The sequence below is a fragment of the Fundulus heteroclitus genome, unplaced genomic scaffold (assembly GCF_011125445.2).
Source record: "Fundulus heteroclitus isolate FHET01 unplaced genomic scaffold, MU-UCD_Fhet_4.1 scaffold_59, whole genome shotgun sequence".
NCBI classification, from domain to species: domain Eukaryota; kingdom Metazoa; phylum Chordata; class Actinopteri; order Cyprinodontiformes; family Fundulidae; genus Fundulus; species Fundulus heteroclitus.
The window spans coordinates 598,017-623,678 of NW_023397022.1; the positions used below are offsets into that span (position 1 = coordinate 598,017).

General features: G+C 42.7%; 1 protein-coding gene across 2 annotated transcripts; it reads left to right on the forward strand.

Moving 5' to 3' along the window:
• Positions 1-1,673: 1,673 nt before the first annotated feature.
• Positions 1,674-25,632, forward strand: mat2b (methionine adenosyltransferase II, beta). Of its 2 annotated transcripts, none has more exons than XM_012858234.3 (7): positions 1,674-1,842; positions 8,620-8,814; positions 10,055-10,169; positions 10,722-10,874; positions 16,774-16,970; positions 25,085-25,198; positions 25,391-25,632. In XM_012858234.3, exons 1-7 carry the CDS (start codon positions 1,813-1,815, stop codon positions 25,562-25,564), a joined length of 978 nt encoding a protein of 325 aa, XP_012713688.1. In that variant the 5' UTR covers positions 1,674-1,812; the 3' UTR covers positions 25,565-25,632. The 2 variants fall into 2 exon arrangements, with proteins under 2 accessions (XP_012713688.1, XP_012713687.1); XM_012858233.3 differs by lacking the exon at positions 1,674-1,842 and adding an exon at positions 2,004-2,167.
• The last annotated feature ends 30 nt before the right edge of the window (positions 25,633-25,662 follow it).

Genomic DNA, 25,662 nt, shown 5'->3' on the forward strand with positions numbered 1-25,662 from the left:
ACACCACATACGACGATATGTCTATTGTCGTATGTGGTGTGGGAGTTGTTTGTATGTTAGTGTGTTGGGGTGTGTTTAATTAAATTTTTCTTTCCTCGGTGGGGGGATGCTTGGAGGGCTCCGTGTCCGGCTCCGTGTCCGGCTCCGTGTCCGGCTCCGTGTCCGGCTCCGTGTCCGGCTCCTTGTGTCGATGCTGGTTCTATCCGGGGAACAGGGGTCTGCATGGTTCAGGCGGGCTGGCTCACCAGAGTTTTTTTATCTCCCCTTTCTTCCCATCGGGTGGTCCGGGGGTGGTGGGATTGGTCTGCGGCTGACTCCGCCTTCATCACTACGCTGGAGCTCTCCAGAGGCTACTGCCAAGTGGCACAGGCACCAGAAGGAAGATAACTCACTGCTTTCCAAACACCTTTTGGCTTGTATTAATTCCGGGTGATGCTGTTTGGCCTGCAGCCCCCCCCCCCCCCCCCCAGCCACCTTTCAGAGACTCATGGATTATGTGCTGTGGGATATCTCTGAGTTCTCTGCTGCTTACCTGGATGATATGGTTGTTTATAGCCTGTCCTGGGAGGAACATCTCCACCACCTTCAGGAGGTCCTGCAGGGAATTTGTGAAGCTGGACTCACCATAAACCCCCGCAGAGGTGCCGTGGCTCATAGGGAAGACGAGTACCTGGGTTACACCATTGGTTTCCGCAGGATCAAGCCACAGGTGGATAATAATTAGTATCATCCCTGTTCCCAAGAAGCCAAGGACCACAGGACTTAATGACTTTAGACCCGTTGCTCTGACCTCTGTGTTCATGAAATCCTTTGAGCGCCTTGTGCTTTCACACCTTAAAGAAATCATGCAGTTCATTATGCAATATTGCTTATTATGAACATAGAGCTCCACAGCGACATCTGGTGGGGCCCCACTGACCCCACTGGCCCCTAATGCAGACGCCATTATTGAAGAACCAAAGAAAAAAATAACTGTTGTAATATTATTCTTTATTTGGATTTTTTAATTCATATCAAAAAATCCTCACTCTTTTTACCTTAACTAAGAACTTCTTATCTTAATAGAATTTCACTTATATCTAAAGTCTCTGAAATACATTGCAAAATATGAAGACCTATGTGAAATGTTACTGAAACGTCACAAATATACAATAATATCATGACATAGTCCCCTTTGTAATAATTTTTCAAAAATGTTCTGTAATTTTTGCTTATAATTAAGTTAAGTATATGTCTTTTTTGGTTTGTTTTGTTCTCTTGATTTAATTGTGTTTAAGTTTGGTGTTTAAATACCTCAGTATTCCTCTGTTTTGTCCATTTGTTTGTACATTTCTGACTGAATATTGTTGGTTACAATATTAGGTTACACTTTGGCCCTATGGGATTAAATAGTACTTTATGTAAGTTAGAGAAGCATGCTTCAGGGAAATGTGATTTTTATTTTTCAAGAAGAAACGGTGGAACATGTTTTATTGTTTTACTCAAAATAGTGCAGAGAAATGAATAGGTACGGAGTTACAACTGAACATAAAAGATCTTTTGGACAAATACTCTAGTTCAGATAGTTTACACCTTAAAATGACTATTTTAATAAAGAGAATAAAGGTGGTTTTAGTTTAGTTGCTTCAGCTATCCCCACTCCACTTCAGTTGGTGGCGGTAATGCACCAAATGTTGCTTTCTAACTGCCATTAAACACAAGAAGAAGAAGAATCTCTTCTTCTATGGCATCATCACCTCCTCCTGGGAAACCAAGGATCGCTGCTGTCCTGGTTCTGCGGGGTTCCGTGGATGTGTGGGCGGTCCTGGACAAATGCCTGGTTTCCAGTCGGCAGGTCTGCAGGTGAGTCCATAGAAACTAAGAGCGCATGACTCAGATTTCAGCTCTGATTGGCTCCTGCGCTGCAGGACAGTTCAGATGGTCAGGTTCTGTTCACTTCCGGTTAGCCGCCTGCTAACCGCGGCGCTCAGTGCGTCCAAAGCTGCTTTCCGGCAATCAGCTGATCTGACCGGAAGTGAAGGAGCGAGTTGCGCAGCGAGTGCGCAGACAAGCAGGGATCAGTAACGGAACCAGGACCGGTACCGGTACCGAGTAGTGGACGGAGATGAGCTGCGCCGGCGCAGAACAGCGGCTGGTGTTTAGCCCCGGGCTCGTGAAGCTCGTGCAGGTAACCGTTTTCCTGCGCACAGGTGAGAACAGCTCGGCAGTTTGAGGGCGTGGTTCAGCGTGTGCAGGTGGGAACAGGTGGCAGGCCTGGCTTCTGCTCCCCAGGCTGCAGGTGGATTCAGCTGCAAACAGGTTGCAACAGGTAGAAAGTGACGGCTAACAGAAACAGGTTTAAACTCACAGGTAAACAGGTGAGACAGCTGGTGCTGCATCTGCACCGCAGGGACCTTTGTAGAGAGGTAGGACTCAGGATGAGCTCTGTGGTAGAAAGATGGTCCTGGTTGCATCTCTGCAGTGACGTCATTCCTCCTCTGCTCTGCTGAGACAGGAGCTCCTTTAAATCCAGGTCGTCATGCTGGAGCTCCAGGGATTCAATCTGACAACCTTAGTGCAAATATTCCAGTTTTAGCTAAAGTTGGTAAACCTGTAATCCTCACATTTTGTTACACTGAGTGAAGTTGACCTTCCACCCTGACAGTAGTCAATACATTATGTTCTCAGAAAAGGGATGAACAAAAACAAAAAGACTAAAACATGTAAACTTATAAGGCAAGGAAACAAGCTGTGTGCAGTATATTATATATGCATCAAGCAGCATTCACTCCTCCTGAAAGAGCGTAGAGCCACAGTGGACAGTCGTCTGCATTGTTGATGGCTTTGCAGCAATCCCTCATACTGAGCATGCATGAAGCGACAGTGGAGAGGAAAACTCCCCTTTAACAGGGAGGAGAACCTCCAGCAGAACCAGAACCAGGCTCAGTGTGAACGCTCATCTGCCTCCACCCACTGGGGCTTAGAGAAGACAGAGCAGAGACACAGAAAGCACAGAAGCTCACATTGACCCAGGAGTACTTTCTATGGTAGAGAAGACAGAGCAGAGACACAGAAAGCTCAGAAGCTCACATTGACCCAGGAGTACTTTCTATGTTAGAGAAGACAGAGCAGAGACACAGAAAGCTCAGAAGCTCACATTGACCCAGGAGTACTTTCTATGTTAGATGGTAATAGAGGATGATCTGCCTCCCCTGATGATGTCACAGCTAACAGAACGCCAGACCAGGTGTACCTTCTATGAAGAGAAAAATGACAGAAAACAAAAAGTTAAAAGCTGAAATAACAACAAACAATGCAGATTGGAGAGCAGTAGGAGAACTCAGCAGAGTGAGAGAAATAGACCCTGATGTCCTCCAGCAGCCTAAGCCTATAGCAGCATAACTATAGAGGTAGCTCAGGGTAACATGAGCCACTCTGACTAGAAGCTTTGTCACAAAGGAAAGTTTTAAGATTAGTCTTTAAAGTAGACGGGGTGTCTGCCTCACGGACCAAAACTAGGAGTTGGTTCCACAGGAGAGGAGCCTGATAGCTAAAGGATCTGCCTCCCATTCTACTTTTAGAGACTCTAGGAACCACCAGCAGACCTGCAGTCTGAGAGCGAAGTGCTCTGTTAGGAACATACGGGGTAATCAGAGCTCTGATATATGATGGAGCTTGATTATTAAGGGCTTTATACGTTAGAAGGAGAATTTTAAATTATATTCTTGATTTACCAGGAAGCCAATGAAGGGAAGCTAAAACAGGAGAAATATGATCCCTCTGGTTGATTTTCATCAGAACTCTTGCTGCAGCATTTTGGATCAGCTGAAGGCTTTGAACTGCATTTTGTGGACTTCCTGATAGTAAAGAATTACAATAGTCCAGCCTTGAAGTAACAAATGCATGGACTAGTTTTTCAGCATCACTCCTGGACAGAATGTTTCTAATTTTGGCGATATTCCTGAGGTGAAAAAAGGAAACTCTGGAAACCTGTTAATCCTGTTTACACCCCCCCCCCCCCAGCATATTCACTTGTGACAGCAGGATTTTGCTTTTGAAGAAGTGCACAGTGTTACCACTTTCCATCTGATCTTGCCACAGTCTTAACTTTCCTTGAAATGTCTTTACATGTGAGAGCAGAGAACTTAGAAGCTGATTGGAACCTTACAGATTGGTGATATCGGTTGTCTCGTCAGGCAAGAGAAAAATATTCAAAATCTTTTGCAAACCTTTAGCGTTTCTTAATATAATCTGCCATATCGGTGATTCTGTCTGCAACTGTTCTTCGGGACGGACTGATGCTTCCAAGTATTTTTAGTTTGTCTGGAACTAGCAGCTCTGCAGCAGCAATGATGCATTCCTTCACAAATTCTCCTTCTACATGAAGTTTCAGCAATTAATTCACTCACCACAAGACCTGATTTATAATATTGTCTCTTTCGCTCTGTGGTCATGTAAACACTGATTGTTGTGCATCCAAACTGCGACAAAGCACTGTAACTTTATCAGTTCAAAGCGGCCCTCTCTATTCCTCCATGTTTAAACACAAAGGTTTGCTTTTCACTTCAATGAAAAAAATGATCGTTTGTTCATTTGTCTTGAAAAACGCAACATTCAGCATCCACTTTTCTTTTTTCGCCGTTGCCATGATCGACACCTGTCCATCTGCTCGTCTCGATGCTGTGTTCACTGACTCCGATCCTAGCTCGGACAAATGCCTTACTGACGCTTATATATTGTACCATTTCTTTTCATGTTTTTTCTCAACCAGGCTTTAATTTTTATTTAGTCACTTGAAATTGCGTGGCGGGCCAGATGAAAGGGTAATGAGGGCCGTATATGTCTCAGGCGCTGTAGGTTGCTGCTTTACATGAAGCTAAAGTTTTAGATAGCTCAGAAAGCTCTACTACTTCTAAACAGTTCAAACACTGCGCAAGTTCTAAAGATTCCTCCAATGCTGCCTCACTTACTGAGGACGTGGTAATCATGTTTGGGAGGATGCCAATTATTTTATTTTTAATGGCATCAATTTTATTTATGAAGAATCCCATAAAATCGTTACTACTAAGAACTAAGGTAATGGATAGATCAACAGAGCTGTGACTCTGTGTAAGTTTGGCAATTGTACTGAAGAGAAATCTAGGATTATTTTTATTCTCCTCAATTAATGATGAAAAATATGCTGCTCTAAGTCTGCGAAGGGTCTTGTTATACAACAATAGACTGTCCCTCCAGATTAGGTAGGATTCCTCTTGGTGTGTAAATGTTGTGCAATTATACACTGTTTAAAGTTATTTAATGTTTCATAAATAACTCTCTGTCTGTTAAGTATTGTCTGGTGATGATCAGCTCTTAAGCTGATATCAAGAAAGGGATGAATTCGAGCACTAGCGATCTTTTAACAGCAAAACCTGCACAAACATAGAATAAAGGAGTGACAACTTCTTTTCAAGTTCAAGAATTTAATAACAGAAATAAAATGAACATCCAGAGAACATCACTATGTAATGCTGTTTACCTGAATTAGCACAATATTTCGATTAATAAATCCTCTCTACTAGGCTAGTGAAACTTAACTAAACTACTAAGCAAAATAAAGATAAAAAGAAGCTAAGGAACTATGTACATGCAAAACAAACAAAAAACAAACAAAAGTGGTTGATCATAATCAGAATACCTCAGTGAATCCTGGTTCACTGCACATCTGATTAACAAAAACATGGAATGGAGTTAAAAACATCTGCCATGTATTTCAATCCATTCACAATGCAGAGCCCATGTCAAACAAAACATTATTTGTTGAAATAATATTCTGAGGACCGTTTTGTCCTGTAAAATCATTTAATTCAGAATTGCTTGCCTTTGTTTATGCAATTTTACCTCCACCCGCTAGGGGGCGCTACAGCGATCGTCGCTAACCTGGTTAAAATCTATAGTTATCAAAATTATCTTGAAAACCGGCTATAGAGCCACACAGTTTGACGAAGTCACGTTCCAACTCGCGTTTTAGGCTTCCAACTTAAAAGGTTTATTTCTTCAAAAAATAAAAATGCTAAATAAAACGGTGCAAACAATCAAAAATTCTTATAAACTAATTATATTCACTTGTCTACGTGTTCTTAATTCTTAAGAACTGCGGTCAGAAAAGGTGAAGCTCCGTCACATCAAAAACTTGTCACTTGCTTCCTGAACGTGACTGACGTGACAGCCCCTCGAACGCAGAAATAACTAAATCGCTATTGCCACCTAGAGGCAACTGGAGGTAATACACATTTCTAACACAATGAGTCATATGTCAATTCTGGCACTTACACCGGCATTAATATACCATATTGATGCGGGAATAAGGCTTATAACACCATCGGAGGATGGCGGAGCAGAACAGTTACGCTTTAAAACGGACTCCTTTTTAGGGGTCCGAAACCGGATGTTAGCAAGGCTAATATCCTGTTAGCTAGCCCGGTTAGCCCTTTTGTTCTAAACACCACGGTTTCCAAGACATTTCCCAATAAACCTTTTTAAGTTCACCCTCATACTGCTGCCCAAACCTCTGTCCTTTGTTTCGTGTCAGTCTTTTCCAGTTTTGGCCATTCACGGGAAGAACGTTGAAGGAGGGAAGTTGTTGGCTCGCGCTAGCGGGCTAGCGCTCGGTTCTTGGCAGGCTAGCGTTAGCCTTGCAGCAGCATGTGACTAACGGCGTGGTCGGGTCGGAGGCCTGGTGTGAGCACGTTCTCTGAACCGGCTGCAATCCAATTTGAACAGGGTTTTTCCTCAGAATTCCACAGCTTTCCGCCCAGTCTGGGTTAGCTTTCCTGTACAGGCTGAGGAAAGATACACAGAGCTGTTTCGCATGCAGGATTTTTTGCTCCGCATCTGATTGTGGGTTAAGACAGCAACTTAGCTCTGTATTTGCCCGGACATGTTCGTCCCGATTCAGTCAGGTCCTCTTCTGACGCAGGCAGTCGGGTGTAGCAGACCCTGGATCAACGTGGCTGGTCCAGGCAATCTTTCAGCTGCTGGCTTGTGTGTCGGTGAGGACCGACCAGGCCCTCATGGTCTGGCCTTCTTTGTCTGCTCTGAGAGAGAGCTGTAGAGCTGAAGAAGTCTGGAGAAGAGACTGATGTGATCTGGGAACTCTTTGTCTGTGCTGTGTCTTATCTGTTAGGAGGGCTCACAGCTGACCTCCTGCTGGGAAAAAGGGCCCTCAGTAGGAGAGAGAGAGGAATAGACCAGTTCATTGTTATTGTTTTGATGCGGGTTTATCGCGCATGCGCGCCGGACTGGTTGGCAAAAGACGAACACAATGGCGGACGCAAACAGAGAAACTGACGAGTTCTCCACGTATTTTTCTTCTTTAGATAACGCATCACAAGATCGTTTTAAGAGTAAGTTGATGGTATCAGGTTACACGTTTGTGTAACAGAGGAAAGCGGAGTCGCACACAGACCGCGTCTCAGCAGAGGAAGACCCGCCCGGTAGGTTGTTCACTACGGATTATTTAGGTGTTTTTGTCTTGTTAAAATGGGTGGGGGTGTCGGCGACATTGCAGCGTAAACACAGAAGTACTAGCGCCCGTGAACGGGGGTGTAATAGCAGCAGCAGCAGCAGCGGCTTCTCCGGCCCGTGTAGTGTTTACGCAGCAGCCGCTGCCTGCTCCGCCGCCGTTGTCTGAAGCAGCAGCAGCCGTTGCTGCTTCAGACAACGCTGCTGCTTCAGACAGCGGCTGCTGCTGCTACCGCTTCTCCGGCCGTGTAGCGATCGCCAGCTCCCCTCCGCCGCTATTTAAGTAGAACAATGACTAGAGCAGAATTAAGTTGTATTTACCGGAGATGAAGTGTAGACTGCAAATTCTGTCGTAATATGATGGCTCCCCCGGTCCATTGGGATTCTCTGCCTGCGATCTTTTCATATAAAATATCCATTTCTTTCTTCGTCCTTCGGTAAACGACAGAAACGTACATCCAACGATTTGGAATGCCTCTGTGTGCAACCGGTAGCGCAACAAGTCGTAGGCATTGTTTAGATTCCAAAAATAAACGAACTAAAAGTACGCTCTAAATCACCCGTTTTGTCATGTAGTAGAAGAGAGCAGCTCTGTTTTTTGCCAACCACAGTGCCCGGATGTAGCGCTGACGTCACGCGTGAACTACCCTATAGAGGCCGTCCTTCCGGCCATGTCTGCAGCAGGACAGAATTCTTTTTGTCACCTCTTCCTTACTGTTCAGGATCCAATCTGAGATCACTATCATGGCATAATACCAGATTAGGTAGGATTCCTCTTGGTGTGTAGAGCGCCATTTTCTCTCCAATTTCCTAACATTGTGCTTCAAGGAACGCAGCTCTTAATTAAACCAAGGAGCCAGCTTCCTGTGAATAATCACCTTCTTTTTCAAGTGAGCTACATTGTCTAATGCAGAACGCAATGACAAAGTCACACCGTTAACAAAGACGTCTATTTGTGAATGGGAATAAACAACATTGCTGCTATCTGCAGGGTATTTCTGCAATACGGAGGATATTAAAAAGGGGGACAGACTCTTTAAAGTTTGATGCAGCATTAACTCTCCTTACAATAAAAATATGAGCATCATTTTCCTTTAATTCTACGTTCTGAACACAGTACTATCTGATCTTCTTCAGGACGAAGTCCTGCTTCAGGGCCCTAGGGTCCTGGTTACAGGAGCGACGGGTCTTCTGGGCCGGGCCGTCTGTAAAGAATTTCAGAGCAACGGGTGGATGGTGACTGGGACCGGATTCCGGAGAGCCCGGCCACGCTTCCTGAGGTGTGACCTGACCGATGAGGATGCTGTCAGGAGACTGCTGCAGGAGTACAAGGTATCTCTGTTGGGCTCTGTGTGATTGTTGTTAAAAACCCAGACACCACACAAAGCTATTAAAGCGTTCAGCATCCTGGGATTTTATTCTGACCAAAACACTCACAGAGGGAAACAACACATCAGAAACCAGATCTATGAACGGAGACACACCGCTACCCGCACGTCACATCTCTTCTTTTAATACCAGAGATTTGTTTGTGTAAAAGACAAAAATCAACCAAGCTAACAAATGGGTAAATTCAGCTCTCACTGAACAGAAGGAACATAAAAAGGACAAAAATAAATTACAAGAGAAAATGTTCAAAAAACAAAATCTGATAATGGTCCCATTTCAAAATGAGATCTCATCAGCGCCATAACCTATCAACGTGTGAGTTTCGATAATCCTCTCTGCCCGCTCAGACGCTTTGTCCTCTGCTCCCTGCTTGCTTGGATTTTCCTGCCTTTAACTTTTTATCTCTTAGCGATAACTACAGAAAGTTGGATTTATTTATTTTTTCCCCTCTGGACTATTATAGTTTTCAGCTAATCCACACAAGATGCCTCTTTACACCCTGGAGGGGTTAGAAAGAGTTCTCAGGAAAAACGCTGTTAGAGAAAGAACTCATGAAGTGGAAATGGAGACGAACCGCCTGATTCCATCTAACCACCAAAAGATGCCTTCACCACAGAGGACTTTGACACGCTTCTACAGAAAATAGCTGCTATGGAGCTGAAGATCCACAATAGTCCAGCCTTGAAGTAACAAATGCATGGACTAGTTTTCTTTGCGAGCGCCGGTCGCTCCAGGAAAGCTGAAGCTGAGCAAAGTCTGACAGCTCTCACTGGCACAACTGGGGGAGTAAGCCAGAAAATAAAGCCATTTCACTGCAGTTAACATCTTTTTTATTAACATGTCCTTGACTCATCATGGCTGAAGCCACAGGTCTCATATAAAGGTATATGAAGGCTCTTCAAATACTTTGTTTTTTCTGGTCCGGACGGCTACACCTGTCTGCTTTAGCTGTGACACGTGTTGTGGACTGCTGCTTTTATAAATAACATGAATTGATCAAGGTTGTACCTAAACAATTGTATGTTGATCAGACAGTTTTGCTGGAAAAATGGAGGCTAATTTAAGCTTCTAATGTTTCAGAACAAAGTTGTGCAGGTTCAGGTTTCCTGTGATAGCTTTTTGCCATCAGATTGAGGGAAGCAGCCACGGCTGTGAAGATGCCTGATTAGTGTCTTTGTTTCAGCCCGATGTGATCGTTCACTGTGCAGCAGAACGACGTCCAGACGTCATGGAGCAGCACGCGGATGCTGCGGTCAGTCTGAACGTGCACGCCACCAGCACCGTGTCCAAGGAGGCAGGTCAGTGTTGACACGACCGGCTGAAAGCTTTCCTCTTAAACTGTAACAGTGAACAGAATGTTCTTTTGGACGGAGCCAGAGGAGGTTGCCAGTTCAAAACTCAGCCTCTCTGGGTCCCTGAGCAAGACCCTTGACCACAGATTGCTCCCTGAGGGACGGTTGAACACAGAGACCCTCTGAGGGACTAGAAAGGGACGTATTTATTTGCTTAGAGGAATTCCGGTCCTCAGAAAAGTGACTGGCCTTCAGAAACCTTGAGAAATGCTGATCCAGATCACTTTCAGTTTCCAAGAAAGGAGGAGGACTGGATCAGGACTTTTTATTCTCTTGATGAGGTGTACTTACTGAACAGGTTCAGGAGACATTGTTCGTCTTTGGGTCTGATCCAAACCAGTGATTTGATGATCAGAAAGACTAAAGAAGTAAAACTTTTCATTTAAAATCTTGTTTTCTACAGAAACCAAATGTTCTGTCCTTATTGATCGCTGTCTCCTGTTTATCTACCAGTGTGATCAGGGTCAGGTATGTAACATCTGACTTGTGTGCCTGCAGCTGTCTGCGGGGCTCTCCTCATCTACATCAGCACCGACTACGTGTTTGATGGTCGGAACCCCCCCTACGGAGAGGACGACTGTCCCAACCCGCTCAACCTGTACGGTCGAAGCAAACTGGAGGGCGAGAGAGAGACGCTCAGACTCTGCCCAGGTAATGTAACAGTAGGTTCTGCTGCCTGGGTTAGGGTTAGGGCCTGAGACTCCACCAGCTCTCTGCTTTCAGCAGTGACAGCAGGTGGCGCTGTTGCTCTCATCTGTTTTCTGTCCCTGGAGGAATTGTGGCCTTCATGATGGCTGCCTCTGCTTACTTCTCGCTGCGTCCAACACAACAAAACATTTTTAGAACCAATTAGAAAACTGAAACAGATTTTCTTGATTGTAAAAACAAACATTAAGGGGCGTGCTCCCATGGCGAAGCGGCCTTATTCCTCGACGCCGCTTACCCGGGTTCGATTCCGGGCTGATGTCCTTTGCCGCATGTCTTCCTCCTCTCAAACGCCTTTCCTGTTGTTTTGAAAACAAATGAGCTATTAGTGCCACAAAAATCCAGAAAAAGAATGAATATATATATATATATATATATATATATATATATATATATATATATATATATATATATATATATATATATATATATATATATATATATATAAATAAAGAAAACCCATTAAAACCGGGAAGATATAAAATTATTTACCGCGAGCGAGCTATTTTTAGAACGTAACGTCACGATGACGTCACATCACGTGGTACGCAGTAGGGCAAGCTTGCATAGTCCTCCGCTGTTTCGCTGTAAAAGAGACGTGCGTTACCCTTGGTTTTACTCGGTAAACGACTGCTTTTTCCAAGTCTAAGACCGTGGTTTTTAAACATTGTTGCTATGGAACGTGCAACAGCGACTCGAGGTACGCTGATCGGCCGCATATGAAGGATGTTTTCTTCAAGACTGCCAAGGAGAAATGTGTACGCTGGGACCGGTGCGGTCGACCTACACAACAGTTCAACCCGGAAAAAGTTACCAAATTCAAGTACATATGTAGCAAGCATTTTGTTGGAGGAAAGGGCCCAACCGAAGAACATCCTGACCCAATTCCAGCGACATCAAGTAGTTAACAGGTAAGAGTATTTTGGTGGCCGACATGTTAATAATGAAGCGCCTGCTACCATGATAGCATATAGGCTATCATGGCAGCTGAGATGTAAACAGTTGTTTTGTAGCTACCTATTGGCAACATCGATTACTGGACGGTGATTACAAAGAGAAAAAAAACGGCCAACGACGCCATGAACACCGAGCAGGGAAATAAAACGATTTACCGTTCGATCAACTCGGCCCGTTTTCCGGTCTTTTTAAGCCCTCAACACTCAAGCCATCGTTTGAGCTGAACGTTGGTGTGTTCTTCGACAGTTCGACCAGTAAATCGTGCGCCTGGGACATCGTCTTGCGAAAGTGTAACGGCTATAAAGTCGGTCATATCGCTGTTTCTGTTGCGCGTGTAATAGGTGGTTGCTACGGGCGCTCTCTACCTGTTTGTCCTACCAAAGCGGCAAAAGGGGCGTTGCTCTTGAGACGGTGACGTCACATGCACGGTATGCCATTTCTGCGCTGATGCTGCTGGACAAAAATATGTAACTCTGATTCTGATGGTTTACAATCTTTAATTCTGATACACATATACAGTGTTTCTGCGGGTCATTAAAAATCATTAAGTCATTAAATTATTTTTTTTTAATTAAGGCCTTAATTGGCATTAAAATTAATTAAATGTGATTATCAGTGGCATTTAAAATGCCTTATTTTTTTTTTTTTTATTTCAAGTTCATAAAAACAGTTTTGTCAGATATATTATATCAGATCAGAATCAGAAATACTTTAATAATCCCAGAGAGAAATTACTGTTTCAGTACAATCACCATAACAAACAAACAAACATCACAAACATTTCAGGGGGAGATGATTTACTGAGGCCATGCTGCCAAGGAACCGCCTTACACGGTGCCCACAGGGCGCTGCCATTACTCTGTGGACAGATAGAGGCCACAAAAAAGGAAGGTTGGAGGGGAAAAAACATAACTCATACTTTATCCTATAACAGGATACAGTGTGAGATATCAAAAACCTCTTGCGCAAAAAGCACAAATAGACGAGAGACATATAGCAGAAGGTAAACATTTGAGACCCCTCGTGTGTAAAGTTCATCAGTTTTTATGAGTATCAGTAATGTGTGTCTGTTTGGGTGAAAGTGTTTATATCTCCGTGAACGCTCTCCAGAGGCCATAGTCCTTGATGTTATCAGCCGGCCAACAGTTCAGAAAGCATCTGCAGATGTCAGCGGGGGAGGAGGGAGCGGGGGGGGGGGGTTCTGAGCATTCTCCACCATAACAATCCAGGAGTAGAGATAGGGAGGGAATCCAAATATGTTATTTGTTATGAACAAGCTGCTCTGCCTTTCCCGTCAGCTTTAAGTCTTTGCTGGCTCCAAATTGTAAATCAAATTTTCCAAATTATTGGGCTTTTCCGTGCTTCACTTCCAGATTTTATCCCATCACCCCTTTGAGTTCAACCACCGAAGCCAGTCTGCGTTCCAGCACAGCCAGCTTTTCGGCGTCACTTCTCGACCTTTCAGGTCTGTCCATTCACCGCCTTAGTGAGCGCGTCATGCAGCCTGATCATACGCTGTATTTGCTGATACATCAAAAATCCACAAAAAACAATAAGTAGAAATCCAAGTATCCTGAATCCAAATGTAAAAGTTCAGGAAGGATAAAGTCGAAAGACATACCGTTTTCCTTCCAGGAATTCAGGGTGTATCTCACAAAATGAGTCAAATCAGGACCGTACGGGTCCCCCTTTCGTTGCCTACCCGTCGAAAAAATGTATCAATAGCATTAAGAGACCAGCTTACCAGATCCATGATTTTCAGAGTTCGGTTGATATGAAGAAAGTGCTCAGAAAGACAAGACATAGCAAAGCAGGAGAGGGCGAGGGGGGGGTGAAAGCTGGAGAGAAAAACACGACCGACCTCATAGAGAGACATAACAGAAGATATAACTGATTCCGCATGTTTGCGCGGAACCAAACACGCTGAACTGCTTCCGGTTGATTGTAAAGCCTTATGTTTTTACAATGTTTGGAAAAGGAGCTCATGGCGGGGAAAATGGGAAATAATCTGACCTAATCTGTATAATCTGATTGAATTTGACCTTGTAATGTGCCTTGAGATGTCATGTTTCATGAATTGGCGCTTGAATTGGTGTTTGTTAAAAAAAAAAAAAAAAGCTTTGCACAATGAGTGTCAATGCTTTACGATCTCACATGAAGTCAGACAGCCACAGATCTGCAAGGGGCAGACAACAGCTAACAATGTCAAGTTACTTTTCTGTTGCCAACGCAGTCACGTCTACATTAGCTGCCGCAAACAGCACAGCAGCAGCTGGAGCAAGCTCTACCGCCACTAACGTAGGGAAATCAAGACGGTCTGCGAATAACATTTGGATCCAATGCAACACTGCATGTGGAGGTGCTTCTAAGAGCATTGAAAGAGCTTTGAAAAGCATTAAATTAGAGTTACTCATTCCTGTATAAACCCTGATGTGTGTATATATAGTGCCCTGCGAAATGATTCACCCCTCTTGGTATTTTCTGTGTTTGTTGCCTCCCAGCCTGGAATTAAAGTGGGTTTGAGAGTTTGCTTAATTTGATCTACAGGACATGCAACACCTTTGAAGATGGAATAATTTTTATTCTGTAGTGAAACCTGGGTAGGTGGTCAGTTTCTGCTTCAACCGGAGGAGTCTCTTGGAACGAGAGCTGAACGGACGGATGGATTGGGCTTCATCTGCAGAAATGCTGCTGCTGCTCTGATTTAGGAGGAGGAGGAGGAGACTATCTAGCCCATCTGGTCTGGGAACACCTTGTTATCCCCAGAAGGAACTGTAGGGGGTAGCTGGGGAGAGTCTGGATTCTCTCCTGCTGCCCCTGTGACCTGATCTCAGATAAAGAGAAGAGAATGAATGGATGAATTTTGGTCCATGTATTTTCTACATTATGATGTAAATTCAGCTAGAAGTTCATAAAAGGGGTTCCTATTCTTTTTATCATAGTCAGAGGTTTTAGGTTTAACTGTAGCTAAGGTGAAAGTCCCTCTGCTCTGTGTTCCTGGTGATGAGCTGTGATGGTCATTCGATAGATGCTTCTATCTGCCGCTCCCAGTTTCCACCCTTCAACCTTAATTAGTGCCTTGCTCAAAACATCCTCCACCTAAATAATGATAATGCCTCCAATGTGCCATGCATTTTTTTTACCTAGCTTTGCACAACAGCAGAAAGATAACAATAGTAAATTGAATCAATAAAACAGTCAGCATTTAGGAGAACTAATAAATCCGGCCAGATTTCTAGAAAGAAGAGCATCACCATCCAAAGTGGGATGGATGCCGTCTCTCCGGATCAGACCAGGTTTTCCCCAGAAAGTTCTCCAGTTATCAATGTAGCCCACGTCGTTTTCAGGACACCACCTAGACAACCAGCGGTTGAATGATGACTTGCGGCTAAACATGTCATCACTGGTCAGATCAGGCAGGGGACCAGAGAAAATTACAGAGTCCGACATTGTTTTAGCAAACTCACAAACCGAAGCAACACCAACTTTGGTGACCTCTGATCGGCGTGACCGGGTGTCATTACCGCCAGCGTGAATAACAATTTTGCGGTATTTACGCTTATCCTTAGCCAGTAGTTTTAGGTAGGATTCTATGTCGCCCGTTCTGGACCCTGGCAGGCATTTAACTATGGTCCCTGGTGTCTCTAGTGCCACGTTTCTGACTATTGAGCTCCCAATAATCAGGGTCGGCTTCTCAGCGGGTGTGTCGCTGAGTGGGGAAAATTTGTTTGAAACGCAGACGGGCTGGTGGTGACCTGTGGGCTGAAATTTAGAGCTATGCTTCCTATGAACCGTCACCCAGCCGGCCTGCTTACCCGGCTGCTCGGGTGCTTCTGGAGGACCGCTACATAAAGTAACTCTATGTGGGCTATCAGCTGGTTTTCAACAGCATGGAGCCGGGTCTCCAATTCTGACACCCTCGCCTCCGAAGCTACAAAAACACTACATTTATTACAAGTACCATTATCACTAAAGGAGGCAGACGAATAACTGAACATCTGACACAGAGAGTAGGAGATAGGGCGAGACTTAAGACCCATTCATACCCTACGTTTGGCCTACACGTCCGTATTTCTGTCCATACGTTCTATCCGTTGACTCCTTCATACCTCCGTCCGTTGAGGTGCGCAATAACTAATATTTCCTGTAGGTGGCAGTGCTGGGCGCTCCCTAATTGCGGCCCACTTGGACTTTACAACATCCCCTGTCATGCCTCCCCGATTTCCTGAAAGCTATTCATAACTTTTTGTTTGTCCCTGTGTCCCGGACACGACACATCATATAAATGTGGGTAGTTGCGGACAATCTCCGAAAGTCATTCCTTAAAACCCGCCATTGTTTAAAGCCCAGAATTATAACCATCTTCGTGAATTTGTTGACATTTTGTACTACAAACTCAATAGCGCCCCCACCTCTTCCGGTAGTATTGCTCCGTAATGATCCGTTTCGTCCGTAATCATAAGCTCCCAATTTTCGTGTCAAAATACGGACGAAATCGACGGTTAGAACGTATGAAACACTGCACACGTATCCGTATCCGTCTTTTACGTGAGGTATGAATGGGCCTTAAGACGGAGAAGCGGAGGAAAGAGTCGGGGAGGAAGCCATTGTGAGGCTAAAGCTAATTAGATTTTTCGTGTTAGGGTTAGAATGGGTTTATGTTTGATTTTACGTGAATCAGTACTGTGTGGTACCAACGGAATTCGGCTGATGCCAATAAAAGTACTGATTTCGGTACCCATTCTTACATCCAAGTATAGTCCCTGCAGTTTTTTTTGTTAGTTGGTCTTTACTGGATGAAACTGGACAAATGTGGCTGCTTTACCTGCCTGGGCCTTTGATTGGTGAGACATGAGCTCTGGACTGACGCTTTATATACCTGTTTCAGGTGCAGTGATCTTGCGTGTCCCTGTCCTGTTTGGGGAGGTGGAGTCTGTGACGGAGAGCGCCGTGACATCACTGTGGCAGAAGGTTCAGGAGGCGACCGAGGAGAGCTACCCGCTCGACCACTGCCTGCAGAGGTTCCCCACCGATACTCGAGACGTCGCCACCGTCTGCAGGAAGCTGGCTGAAAGAGCAAGACAGGTGGGTGTTCAGAGCTCTAGCTCGTTACGTGTCACTGTATATTTGGGTTTATTGCCTCATCAAATACAGAACCAGTTAAAACAGTATCATTAGTGACTTTCACTTGTGCTGTGATGAGCTCTGAAGCTTGACTGAGGCGGCTTTCATGCCAGGAAAGTCCTTTAGTCCGCTTGTTTGGGACTTTTTCATCTGGTCCGTGTTGTGAAATCAACACGGACCACGCCAAGTGTGTGTGTATGTATTAGGGTTGTCATGATACTAAAACTTTCAACTCTATATCGATAAACAGGAAAATATTTGATACTCAATACCATTTAATACCACAAGGATAAAATCAAAGACCCCAAAATTTTTTTTTTAACAAAGACTTTATTTTATCAGATCAAAATTCAAAATCATTTTTTCAATACAGTAAGCCAGATACAACAATTTCCAATACAACCATACAAATAGTTGAACAACAACAACTAAACAAGTCGATGAGCTGAAAATCCAGGATTTTTTTTTTTTACATGGGGAATGAAATAAAGGAGAAATCTTTCTCAAGTGACTTATTTTTATCACAACAGAGATGTATGTTAAGTCTACCTATAAAGTACATACCTGTGTGTTTACAATTATCTTACTTACAATATTAATTGAAACATGTCTTCAAAGGACTCCATCTTTTCTCAAATAAACCAGTGGACAAGTTTAATTTTGCAGTTATTTTCTCCGTCGTATAAACGTTCACTAGTTTCTCTTTGATTGATTTACAGTAGGGGGTAAAGGTTTATACCAACATACTGTTATCATTTTTTTGGCTACGAGAACAAGGATACCAAATAAGTATTGTTCTTCTTTACTTAAATTATTTGGGGGAATTGCCAGAACAAAGATCCAATCAATATAACTGTGCAAGATATTTGAAATTTCCTCTCTAATTCCCTCCCAGAATTTCCTAATCTTTGGGCAATCCCAAAAGACATGAATATGATCTCCAACTAGTCCGCACTGTCTCCAGCACAAATTTGATTTAGTTTGATCAAATTTGGAAATAATATACGGAGTTTTAAAATATCTAACGATTATTTTCCAATAAAATTCTTTCCATGTTGGACTGTTAGTCAATTTATGTCCAGTTACACACACTTGCTCCCACTCTTCATCTTCAATCACATCATTCATTTCTAGTTCCCATCTTTCTTTTATCCCAGGAGGTCCCCCCGACAGACACGACTGTAAGCATTTGTATAGACTCGACACAGTGTTCTTAGATTTTTTTTTCCTTGGTGATCTTTATAAAGAATAGTTCTAAATCAGTAGGTCTTGACTGAAGAAGGGACCATTCGCTGTGGGACATCAGGTAACTTCTCAATTGTAAATATCTATAAAAATCAGATGTGCTCAACCTATACTTCTCTTTAATCTGGTTGAAAGATTTCAGAATCTCCCCTTGAAATAAGTCATCAATAAAAATTAAATTCTTGTTTTGCCAGGTTCGAAATCCTGGATCTTGTTGCCCTGGTTTAAAGTCTATTATATCCACAATTTTTGAAGCTCTGGAAATAGATTGGGGAGCTTTCATATTTTTTCTAATCGTGTTCAAAGTCCTCTGGGTGCTTTTCATCCATATATTCCTAATTTTGTACTTATTCCAGATTTCAGCCGAGCAGAATACAAGGGCCTGTAAAGAAAATTTAGGGCTTGCGCTCTGTTCCAATGTCAGCCATGTTGTTTCTTTATTCTGTGTTAGCCAGTCTACACTTGCATGTAGTTGTGCCGCCCAGTAATATAATATTAAGTTTGGTACATTAAGACCTTCATAAGGTTTACCAATGGTCAATTGAGTAAATTTTATTCTGGCCTTTCTCTTCTGCCAAATAAATGTAGAAATAATTTTTTGCATTTTATTTAATTTTGTTGTTGGAATCCAAATATGAAGGGCCATAAACAAATATAACAATCTAGGGAGAACATTCATTCTGATTGAGTCAATCCTTCCGAAAAAGGAAAGCGGTAAAATATCCCATCTAAGTCTTTTTGAATTTGGTCCAATAGCTTCTCAAAATTTGCTTTATATAATTTGGAAACATCCGTGGTAATATTGATTCCCAAATATCGAAATCCATTAGGTGACCAGTTGAAATTCACTGACTTGGATAGTTCTGAGGGCCAGGAGCCACTTAGCATCATGGCCTCTGACTTTGATTCATTCACTTTATATCCCGAAACCATACCAAAGTCCTTTAAACATTTTAAAATATTTGGTATAGAAGTTATTGGGTCTCTTATGTACAGAATAACATCATCAGCATACAGTGATAGTTTGTGAGTCCTGATTTTATCCGGTATGCCTAGTATTCATGTGTCTGTTCTTATTAATTCTGCCAAGGGTTCTATGCTGATAGCAAACAGGATTGGTGAAAGGCAGCAACCTTGACGAGTTCCTCTTTTCAGGGGGAAACTTTCTGACATATAACCATTAGTGCGCACTCTAGAGGTTCAGGGTTTCCCGCAGCGCTCTCTTGGCGAGAACTCACGCTACCGCCTCGGCAACATAAAAAAAAAAAAAAAAACTAACTCGATATGCTGTTTATTTGACGATAACAGGCGTTTTTTTGTTGTTGCTTTCGCGCGTGCATATAGTGAATGGCAGGAAAAAACACCGCGGGTCCGACAACTCACCTGTCGCCTAAGCAAATTCCTGGGGGAAACACTGAGGTTGGACTGGAGTACAGCACCTCAAACCAACTGATAAAGTTTTCATTAAAGCCCATCTTCAATAGAACTTGCTTCAGAAATAATCAGTCCACCCGATCGAATGCCTTCTCGGCATCTAGACCATGAAGCCTGTCTGATCAGGATTGATAAGTTTATCAATAATCTTTTGTAGGCTTTTGGCCAAAATGGCACTTAAAATCTTAACGTCATTACACAGCAGACTTATTGGTCTATAAGAGGCGCATTGTGTGGGGTCTTTACCTTCTTTGTATATAACCGATATGATTGCTTTTGCCCATGTATTAGGTGGGTCTTTGGAGCCTAAAGCTTGATTAAACACTCTGCATAAGAGTGGGGTAAGCTCAGCCTGAAAGCATTTATAGAATTCTCCTGGGAATCCGTCTGCTCCTGGTGATTTATTATTTTTAAGCTTTCCTATGACAAATTTTATCTCTTCTTCGGTAATTGTCCCCACTAATGATTTAGCCTCCTCCTCGTCAAGTTTATTGAGATTAATTTGTTGCAAAAAATTGCCCAAAGTTTGCGGATGACACCACTCTCATGGGACTCCTCTCTGATGGTGACGAGTCCGCCTACAGGTGGGAGGCTGACCATCTGGTGACCTGGTGCAGGGAGAACAACCTGGAGCTCAAAGCTGTAAAAACAGTGGAGATGGTTGTGGACTTCTGGAAGAACTCAGCCCCAGCTACCTCCATCACCCTCTGTGACTCCACCATCGACACTGTGGAGTCTTTCTGCTTCCTGGGAACTATCATCTTCCAGGACCTAAAGTGGGAGCTGAACATCAACTCCCTCACCAAGAAAGCCCAGCAGAGGATGGACTTCCTGAAGAAGGCAGCTGAAGAACTTCAACCTGCCAAGGACAATGATGGTGCAGTTCTACTCCTCCATCATGGAGTCCATCCTCACCTCCTCTATCACCATCTGGTACATAAACCCATCTGGTTGGTTTGTTTGTATTAAATATGCCCGGGGTGGCATAGGCGTCAGTTGGCCGACGTCTTTTGTTTTTTCCATTTGTCCTCTTAAAGGCTCAACAGCTGACATTAAATAGCAAAACCCAAAAAAATACCACCTTTGTGTTTTGTAATATTGCCCTTAAAGGTGCTCAATGTTACATGTTTGGCTGTGACACACCATAACATTGTCTGCTTTCACAATGGTTGCAGCTGTCTAGGTAAAATACATTTTCTAGTCTTGGCCAGTCAAGTGAATTGTTGGTTATGGGGATGGAGAATCACACTATTTGAAAGCAAAATAGAAATAAGAACACAGAAAATTAACATAATAGCCTATAATACTACATTATGTAATGAAGTGAAATATTGTAGCTTAAAAATGTAACTAAACATCACTAAAACCACAATACCTCTCCATGGTGCTGAAAATGCCATTGCTTTCAGGATGATTTTTAGATGAGAATTTGACCAAACCAACCCTCTTAAGTACCAACTATGCGTGGATGGGGACTTCTAACATTTTAGAATATGTGAATATCAGTCTAGGGAGTTATCTTGTTTCTGTCCAATTTACATTATAAATCATTATAAATCAAATGCTTTTTCATTTAATGTTAATAGAAACATTCTCCCTTTTGATTTTACAGCTCGTTACCATTGTTCTTATGGTCCACGCAAGGAAAAAACAAAAAAAAACTTGTGATGTGTTTTGATGTTCCTGTTGAACATTTAACAACCTGTAAGGTTATTACTGAGGTTTCAGGTAAAGAAGGTGAACAATGACCAAATCCTGGCATTTATTGAAGGAATCTATAAAGGTTAAAATGTCTAGGATAGAACTTACAGAAGTTATTAAATGGATGTCAATTACAATAAACGTGAACACTGGTTTGAGATAGTTTTTAATATCAATAACATATATTTGTGTAAATGAAAAACTGCCTCGTTTTCTAACAAAATGTCTCAACATAGGCCAGTAGCTGTTATCTGTACGGTTGCTATAAATTAAGTTTTGTTCCTGTGACTGTGGAACTAAACTAGTTCTGCACTTTGGGTTAGGGTTAGGCACTTTTGTGCCTATGAAACCAAATCACAGTGTTGCACTAAACTCCCTGCTTAATTGTATTACTGATATTAAGTTGTGGCTTTCAGACAATTTTCTTAATTTGAATGAAAGTAAAACAGAATGTATTATTTTCAGTACTCCAGGCATGCAGAATGGTGCAGTTTTGAGTTTGGGAGCTTTGGCATCTTACACTAGATTGGCTGACAAAAACTTGGGGGTTACTTTTGATTTCAGCATGAAATTTGATAAGCAGATCAGTAATATTGTTAAAATTAGCTTTTTCCAGCTTTGTCTGCTGGCTAAAGTTAAGCCTTTTCTGAGCAGACACGATCTAGAAAACCGAATCACATTCCTCAGTCTAACAATTTACAGGGCAACAATTTTCGGCAATCCAAAAGCAATGGCCCCTGTTATTTTGTTGTTGGCTTGCTTGGAAAGTGGCCCACCTTTCACTACAAATTGCTGCAAAGTTGTTCGTCGGAGCCTCATCGCTCCAACGTTGCAGCCACACTAGCGTGCTTCTGGTGATATGTAAGTGATGAACTGCTGCGGTGGTAATTAAATTCACCTTTGCAAAGCACGTAAATAACTTTGCTTTTGTCCAAAGCTTCATCTTGTAACTACTTTAAACGAAAATGTTTATATAACAGCTTGTCTTTCTTTTTCCCCATCCAAGCTTAAATCAGCAAATAGAAGTTTATACGGCAACATAGAAGGGCCAGTTTTTTCATAGAGTTAGACCCAATCCCAACTTGGTTGGGAATGGATGGATCAGAATCAGAATCAGACATACTTTAATAATCCCAGAGGGAAATTACTTTTGTTACACGGATTTCCACAGGATCAACAGAGCTGTGACTCTGGGTAAGTTTGGCAACTGTCCTAAAGAGAAATCTAGGATTATTTGTATCCTTCTCAATTAATGATAGGAAATATGCTGCTCTAACTCTGCGAAGGGTCTTTTTATACAACAGTAAACTGTTTTTCCAGATTAGGTAGGATTCCTCTTGGTGTGTAGGGTTTCCTAACCCTCCAATTTCCTAACATTGTGCTTCAAGGAACGCAGCTCTGAATTAAACCAGGGAGCCAGCTTCCTGTGAATAATCACCTTCTTTTCAAGGGAGCTACATTGTCTAATGCAGAACGCAATGACAAAGTCATACCATTAACAAAGGTGTCCATTTGTGAATAGAAAGAAACAACATTGCTGCTATCTGCAGGGTATTTCTGCAATACTGATGATATTAAGAGGGGGACAGACTTTTTAAAGTTTGATGCAGCATTGTCCGATAAAGATCTACAATAATGAAACCCTCTTTTGGGGGTGGAGAACTCAGATTAAACTCAAATGTTATTAAAAATGATCAGATAGGACAGGGTTGTGAGAGAATACTGTTAATTCTTCACAATCAATGCCATATGTCAGCACAAGGTCTAAAGTATGAAGCCAAGAGTAAGGAGGTTTATGCACATTTTGAGCAAAACCAATTGAATCTAGGATAGTTTTAAAGGCTACACTAAGGTTATCACATTCAGTGTCAACATGAATGTTAAAATCACCCACTATAATAACCTTGTCAGTGTTTATCACCAAATCAGATAAGAAGTCTGACAGCTGATCCAAAAACTGAGAGTAAGGGCCTGGTGGACGATACAAAACAACAAACAGAAGAGTTTTTATTGCTTTGCAGTTTGGATGAGGGAAACTGAGGGTTAAATGTTCAAAAGAACTGCAATTATTAATTGGCCTGTGACTAATTAATAAATCAAACTGAAAGATAGTTGCCACTCCTCCTTCTCCTCCTCCTCCTCCTCCTCCCTAGATCTGGAAACGTGGAAATTTGAATAACTGGAGGGAGTTAACTCATTTATACTAACGTAGTCCTCTTGCAGCCAGGTTTCTGTGAGACAAAATAAATCAATTCCCCCATGTTGTTGCTCTTTCTTCGAGAGTTTCAAGGCAGCGCCTGTAAACTCCGTTTAGGCGGGGTCTGGGCAGTTTGGAGGAATGTGGCCTTGACAGCTGCGCTTTTTAGCAGCGGCTGGCTGGCTGCGTTCCTTGGCAACGCAAGGCCTCAGTCAATCATTCCCCCCAAATGTTAAGTGTTGTGTTGTGTATGTGATGGACGGTTGTACTGGAACTGACTTTTCGATTGCAATGCAAATTGTAATTGACAAATAAAATTTGATTGATTGATTGATCAGAAATCAATTTTCTTAAAGATTTAGATTTTTACTCAGCAAATCATTACTTAAAATGTTATTGTCAAATGTTTGTTTAACTCAGGATTTGCGTTGTGAAAGGGTTGAAACACCGGATGCTTTCTCCGTAGTGTGTCTGGGCTCTCCCTTAGAGATAGGGTGAGGAGCTCAGTCATCCGGGGAGGACTCAGAGTAGAGCCGCTGCTCCTCCATGTCGAGAGGAGCCAGTTGAGGTGGCTCGGGCATCTGGTCAGGATGCCTCCTGGACGCCTCCCTGGTGAGGTGTTCCGGGCACGTCCCACCGGGAGGAGGCCCAGGGGAAGACCCAGGACACGCTGGAGGGACTATGTCTCCCGGCTGGCCTGGGAACGCCTTGGGATTCCTCCTGAGGAGCTGGCCCAAGTGGCTGGGGAGAGGGACGTCTGGGCCTCCCTACTGAAGCTGCTACCCCCGCGACCCGACCCCGGATAAGAGGAAGTGGATGGGTTGAAACACATACCAAATGTTTATTATAAATGAGTTAAGCTAATTTAACCTCATTCTACATTCTTTAAGATGAACTTTGGTTCTTTAACATAGATCCAGTGAACCAGGATTCACAGGATTCACTGAATCATTCTGATGATGGTTATCAGCCATTTTATTTTGTCTTTTCTTTCTTTTGTGTGTTTGTAGTTCCTTAACTTCTTTTATCTTCATTTTGCTTAGTAGTTTTAATTAAGTTTCACTAGCCTAGTAGAGAGGATTTGTTCATTGAAATATAGTGTTAATTCAGATAAACAGCATTCTATAGTGGTGTTCTCTGGATGTTCATTTATTTCTGTTAATAAATTCTTGAACTTGAAGAGAAATTGTCTCTCCTTTATTCTATGTGTGCAGAGTTTGCTGTTAAAAGATCACCAGAGCTCGAATCATCCCTTTCAACTATTGTCCTGATATCAGCTGATTGGGCTGATATTCACCAGACAATACCTAACGGAGTTATTTATTAAATATTAAATAACTTAAAAACACGAATAATGACACAACACTTGGAATGTGAAAATTTAATTATGAGTTGGCTCATCTATATTAACATAATCCTCTTGCTGCAGCCAAGTACTTGTGAGAAAACAATGAATCAGTCTGATTATAACAAAGTAAATCTATTTCTCTTTGTTTAGGATCCGTCCATCCGAGGAATTTTCCATTTTTCAGGAAAAGAGCAGATGACCAAATATGAGATGGCTGTTGCCATGGCACAGGCCTTCAACCTGCCGTCCAATCACCTCATACCTGTAAGTCAGCTGACCTTTTTCTTGGAACAGTAATTGGTGAACAGTTTATTCTGTTTTCATTAGGAATTGCACACAGGTTTACTATGTTTCACCAGTAGCTGAACTTAAGTGGAAGTAGTTGTAGCTCTGTTGTTGAATCAGATGGTTCTGCTCCAGCATCTAATAATGTCTCTCCGATGGTCCGCATCACAGCTGACTGAGCAGCCAGCCGGGTCAGCTCCTCGTCCAATCAACAGCCAGCTAAACTGCTCCCGTCTGGAGCTGCTGAACCTGAGTGTCGAGCCGCAAGCGTTCTCCACCGCCATCACAGAGTGTCTGTGGCCGTTCACTGCTGACAAACGTTGGAGACAGACCGTCTTTCACTGAGGCTTATCCTGCTGTGTTTGTTTGAAACTGCACAAATCAAAAATAAAACTGACCTGCTTCAAATGTGACATCCAAAGTATCATTTTTTATTTTTGCTC

Excerpts from the sequence above, each read along its gene's own strand:
- mat2b (XM_012858233.3), top strand. The coding sequence starts at position 2,105 with ATGAGCTGCGCCGGCGCAGAACAGCGGCTGGTGTTTAGCCCCGGGCTC. Across the intron at positions 10,875-16,773 it reads GACGCTCAGACTCTGCCCAG|GTGCAGTGATCTTGCGTGTC; the intron begins GTAATGTAACAG and ends TACCTGTTTCAG. Across the intron at positions 25,199-25,390 it reads CGTCCAATCACCTCATACCT|CTGACTGAGCAGCCAGCCGG; the intron begins GTAAGTCAGCTG and ends TCCGCATCACAG.